This window comes from Molothrus aeneus, chromosome 8 (genome assembly GCF_037042795.1).
Source record: "Molothrus aeneus isolate 106 chromosome 8, BPBGC_Maene_1.0, whole genome shotgun sequence".
NCBI classification, from domain to species: Eukaryota; Metazoa; Chordata; class Aves; order Passeriformes; family Icteridae; genus Molothrus; species Molothrus aeneus.
In genome coordinates this window covers 17934833-17940450 of record NC_089653.1, presented here as the reverse complement: position 1 = coordinate 17940450, position 5618 = coordinate 17934833, and the positions used below count along the sequence as shown (strand labels likewise).

At 37.9% G+C, this 5618-nt stretch overlaps 1 protein-coding gene across 1 annotated transcript; it reads left to right on the top strand.

Moving 5' to 3' along the window:
* Positions 1–2688: 2688 nt before the first annotated feature.
* Positions 2689–5618, top strand: GDF2 (growth differentiation factor 2). Its single transcript, XM_066555051.1, has 2 exons — positions 2689–3031; positions 4678–5618. Exons 1-2 carry the CDS (start codon positions 2689–2691, stop codon positions 5616–5618), a joined length of 1284 nt encoding a protein of 427 aa, XP_066411148.1.

Genomic DNA, 5618 nt, shown 5'->3' with positions numbered 1-5618 from the left:
CCTTCACTGTCTTGGTTCCTACAGATATTTTTATTTATTTGAGCATCCTATAAACCATTCTGGTCAATGCTTCCATTTATAGAGAAAGTTACTAGTGGTAAACACAGGTCAAGATAATTCCACTAACTAATCCTAAAAGAAAATGGTATGAGTAAAGGCAGATAAAGCATGAAAACAGCTGATAGTAACCAGCAAAGTGTTAAAACACATTTTTTTAAAAACAAATCCAATTTCATTTTTTCAGGTCACTGTTTGATTTCCAGAGGTAACAGCAACAGCTACAATGTACCTAGGTTTTTGTGCGGTATTCAATTCACTTGCCAAGGCTGTATAATTAAAATAAACCACCGGACAATATTAATGTGTCTCTGTATCACATTAATTTAAAAATGTCTCACTGCCAAACCTCACGGAACAGCTTTCAAAAGGTATTTCCACTGAGTTAAGCTGTTCATTGTAAAGTTTCTGCAAAGCTGACACTTGGCCTGACAGTATTTGACACCTTTTTGTGTGAACTTAGAGTCTGTATATAGCAACCCCAAAGTATTTGCAGGAGGAGAAAGGTGTTTATACAGATCATTTGATCTAGCTGCACTCTATGTAATCAAAATTAATTTTAAAGTAGACAGATACAGAGCTTCAGGTACCGAGTCACAAGGAATGGAGGCTGCTCCTACTGAGTGCAAGACTGCACCCTTGAAAGTCATAACCCCTAAAAATTTTGTGGCTGTCAGGGATTTGTGATGCAGTTTGAGCACCCAGCATGATGCTATGTAATGGCAGCCAGTGAAAGCTTTGGAAAGATACACACTGGAGCAGTGAACCACATAAAGAAAGGATATGTTATTTCTGCCAGTGGCACTGGTGGACTGCCACTAGAAAACTATATATAGCCCTAGGTTTCACCTTGTCAAAAAGACCTTCAAATTCTGAAAGAGAAACAAAAAAGAAGGAAACAAAACAGGGAGAGAAAATGTCTTTTGCTACTGAAAAGAACAATCTGTTTATCAGAAAGAAAACTGAGAAGTAACTTGATTATACTGTACAAGCACTTTCAAAGGGGAAAATGTCAGTGCTATGGGACTCCTCAAACTAGCCAGAAAGTTACAAGAATTCCTGTCTAGAAGGTAAAGTCAGGCACAATGAAATCAAGAACATGGCATGAAGGGGTTTTTAGCTGTAGGTGATAATATTTTAGCTACAAAAATTGAAGAAATTTTTGATTCTTTGGCACATTCAGGTAAAGTCTGTTGGCACTTTAAAAGTTATGTTTATCCAAACACAAGCAATTTAACTCTGCATATATGTAGGAAACACAAAGGCTCTGAGAAAATATAAGTCTTGCTATGCAAGAGACCAGGATCAATGCCAAATAATCCTTTTTGACTTTGTCATAGGTACATAATTAACAAGGGTCTTGGATCCAAGTTATCACTTGAACAGACAATAAGAAAGCACTGCATAAGGCTCGGATCACTTTTAATGCTGTGAATCCACTGCTAAAAAACAAGAGAAATGGCCAAAAAAAGGTAAAATATGGCCACATGTTTACGATGAGATTGTTAATGTAAAAGATCAATATTCTTCAGATTTTTTGGTGTGTCTAAAATATGAATTGAGTAGTTCTTAGAAAAAATGATGCATTATTAGTATAGAAAAGCAATTACATATAATCAGATTAAATCATAATACGTTCATTAAGATAAACCTGGTTTTTCTTCTGCATCATGAGAAATTCATTTGCCTTGGCCTGTTCTTCTCATGCACACTATATCTTCTTCAGAGATAACCTTCTCTATCTTCAAAAGGACTTTTTACTTTCCATGTGGCCTTGTAAAGCCTAGTTCTGTCTTCATTTTGAGGTTGCTAAAAAAATGACTGGTTGTTCTTGGACTGAATTGACCATCATGAATCTATGAAATACATTACATAAGATACTATAAAAACAAGCCTAAATTCCCATACACCAAAGGAATGAAAATGGACAAGCCTGCAAACAACATGAAGCAAACTTGACACAAAACAGATATTTCACTGTGTACAAACAATAGCTCTTGGCTGATAAACGGAAAGAAGTTTTAAGGTTGTTTGTAATGTCATGAGATCATGTCTTGCAGAATCACAGGTCTCCATCAAACTAAGGGGCATTTTCTAATCATAAGTGGAGGGATTGTATAAATGATTTGTGAGATATTATTTGCTAATAGCATGATTTTGTTCTAGGTTTGTATTTTCTAGTCTTGCTGAAAACAGTGTAAACTTCTGCGTCCCTAAGAAAACTTCTCTCTGTGTTGGCAAGGAAATGATAGAAGAATGTAATTAAGCAAAGATGACCCTAAAGTGAAATGTGGATTCTTTACAATATACAATGTCCTTCCCACCAGCCACATGTGTTTGTCAGATGTTTACAGAATCTTCATTAACTAAGAGCTTTGCTAGATAACAGAAGCTGAAGCATGGCATCAATGACTCTGATAAGGACAAGTGTACGACCAATCTGCTTGACAACTGACAAGAGGCTGGAGTTTGAAGCAGACTGCAAAAAGAGCACCAGAAAGTGATTTGCAAAGGGCATTCCAGTTGTTTGCCTTACATCTTCTTTCCTCTGTCAGTATTGAAACAAGATTTGCAATCAGCTAAAATACCCTTGTCCTCTTGTCTCTCCACCAGAAAGTAAATATAGAAGAAATGTGCTGTTTTGGAGTATTAGCTGCACTGTCTGTTTTCAACATCATTGCTTGTTTGACAAGAGGCAAGCCTTTGGAAGACTGGGACAGGCTGTCAGGTATGGGAAAGTCTGATGCACACTTTCATCCTGGGGAAGCAGAAGATGAGACCCATTTCAACTTTAAATCTTTCTTGGAGAATATGAAGATGGATTTACTGAGGAGTTTGAATTTGTCAAGAGTCCCCCCACAAGTGAAGACCAAAGAAGAACCACCACAGTTTATGATTGATTTATACAACAGATATGCTGCAGACAAGTCCTCCATCCCTGCATCCAATATTGTAAGGAGCTTCAGTACTGAAGGTAGGAAAAGTCCTCAATGTGTGGACTACAATTTTTAAAGAAGTAAATTAATAGTAAATAGTCAGATTCTTTTAAAATTCGGAAGAAACCAGTTCCTACCTTCCACAGATTCTTTAGAAATTAAACATTAAAATTTTGGATTGTATTCTTACTATATAGTTTCTTTCAATCCTTAAAAAATGTAATAACCTTTAGTTTTCTTCTTTGATATTTTCACTGTACAGTATTCTCTTCTCAAATGCTTGAGCTAAGAGGATGCACCAAATAACAAGGTTTACATGAAGCATGTTTCTCAATCCTAGATATTTCAAATTGAGTTTTTATGTTAGCATGCAAACTTTTGATCACCTATAATTGAGACTGGTGCTAGAAAGCTTCTCTTTCTGGTGGGCTCTGAACATATTTAAAAACTACAGCAACTAGGTGAGAAATTTGTTGCTGGATCCAAACAAGGACCAGCACTGCTCCTCCAAAATTCTGGGTTAGACAAAGATTTACATGGAAATGGCTAGTCATGCTTATATCAACAGGAAAAAATTCAAGATCCCTGACTATGTAACATTAAATAGACTTATAAAAAACCCATCAGGCAGTAAAAAAGTTAGAAGTAAGTGCAATCCTTGTTACAAAAATGAAGCAGGGAGAAATGAAGTTTCTTTTTATATGAAAAATAGACATGCACAGGCAACAGCACTACTGAGAACTCCAAAAAGTTCTCAGTCCTGAAATAGAAAGAAATCTCAACAATAGGACCTAGATGATAGTTTCCATATCTCGCTCTCCCCTCTCACTACTTTACAGGGTAAATGATCTGAAGAAATGGCAGCAACAGCCAATTAAAATTGCCCTAAAACCCAATCATGATTAAGCAGTTAGTTTACATTGAGCATTAAATGGACATCAGGGATGACTTTTAAATACTTCCAATCTGATCTTCCAGCCAAATACCTGCCCCTCCCAAAGCAGACTTGCTGGTACTGCACATAGATTTGCAGACAACAAACAGATGTGAACAAATCCACACAAACTCAGGGAGTCCAGCCTGGAACAGTCTGGGACCTGGGCATGAAATGTTGTTTATCACCAAGACCCAGTTCAGATAGAAACTGGAGCTTCAGTTCAGGACTTTCAAAACCTTTTTTATTTCCCCAAACTCCCAGTCTAAGCTGCTTTCAAACTTATCTGAAGACAACAAAAGCCTCAGCACAGCCAGTTCTTAAAGACACTTATACATGTATATTAGAGCAAAAGAGTAGGAAATCATTGGTTTTTTTACAAATTCTTTGTGTAAAAAAGATCTTTAGCAAATTGCTAAATCTGAAAACTCTGCACTTTCCTTATTTATGTACTTAATACTGCCCACCATCATCCATAGTTTGTTCTAGGCAGTCTCTTTATGCTTCCCTCCACACACTCACCTGGCTATGCAATCATAGTAAAATACTACCAACACCAGGGACTTCCATTTCCTCTTTTCACTCTCTGTCCTTGAAACTTGGCTAGAAGACAGGATTTTTCTTTTTTTTAATGCTGTTTTATGTGTTATAATGCTCTTATTTTATCCCCAAAATATATCCTGAGTCTTTTAAAATCAATTACTTGGACAGTCAGAAGCACTGTAACCACGTTTTAATTTCCTATTGCAGATGTTGTTTCTTTAGATTCACCAGAAGAAAACCCATTTCAGAAACACATTTTGTTCTTCAACATCTCTATTCCACAATATGAGGAAATCACCAGAGCTGAACTGAGAATTTATATCTCCTGTCACAGGGAAGTTGGGTCTCTCTCTAGGCTGGAAGGCAACATGGTAATTTATGATGTTCTAGATGATGGCCACTGGGAAAACCCAGAAAGTACCAAATCTTCCCTTGTCTCCCACAATATCCAGGAATGTGGTTGGAAGATGTTCGAAGTGTCCAGCGCTGTGAAAAGATGGGTCAGGGCAGACAGACTGGAGACTAAAAATAAGCTAGAGGTTGTTATAGAGACTAAATCTCTGAGTGGTTTTACTTGTGGGAAGCTGGATGTCAGTGTTACCCCTGACACAAAAAACCTGCCCCTGTTAATAGTGTTCTCCAATGACCGCAGCAACGGGACAAAGGAGACCAAAGTGGAGCTCCGTGAGATGATTGTTCATGAACAGGAAAGCGTGCTCAAGAAACTAGGGAAGAACAATACCTCGTCTGAAGAGGAACAGCAGGGAGAGGAAAAGGCCATCACTGGATCCCACCTGCATTCCTCCAGAAGCAAGAGAAGTGTTGGAGCCAACCACTGCAGGAGAACTTCCCTCCATGTGAACTTTGAAGAGATTGGCTGGGATTCCTGGATCATTGCACCAAAAGATTATGAGGCTTTCGAGTGTAAAGGAGGCTGCTTCTTCCCTCTGACAGATAACGTCACCCCAACTAAACATGCTATTGTCCAAACTCTGGTGCATCTCCAAAATCCAAAAAAAGCCTCCAAGGCCTGTTGTGTTCCAACCAAACTGGATTCAATCTCCATTCTTTATAAAGATGATGCTGGTGTGCCCACTTTGATATATAACTATGAAGGGATGAAAGTGGCAGAATGTGGCTGCAGGTAG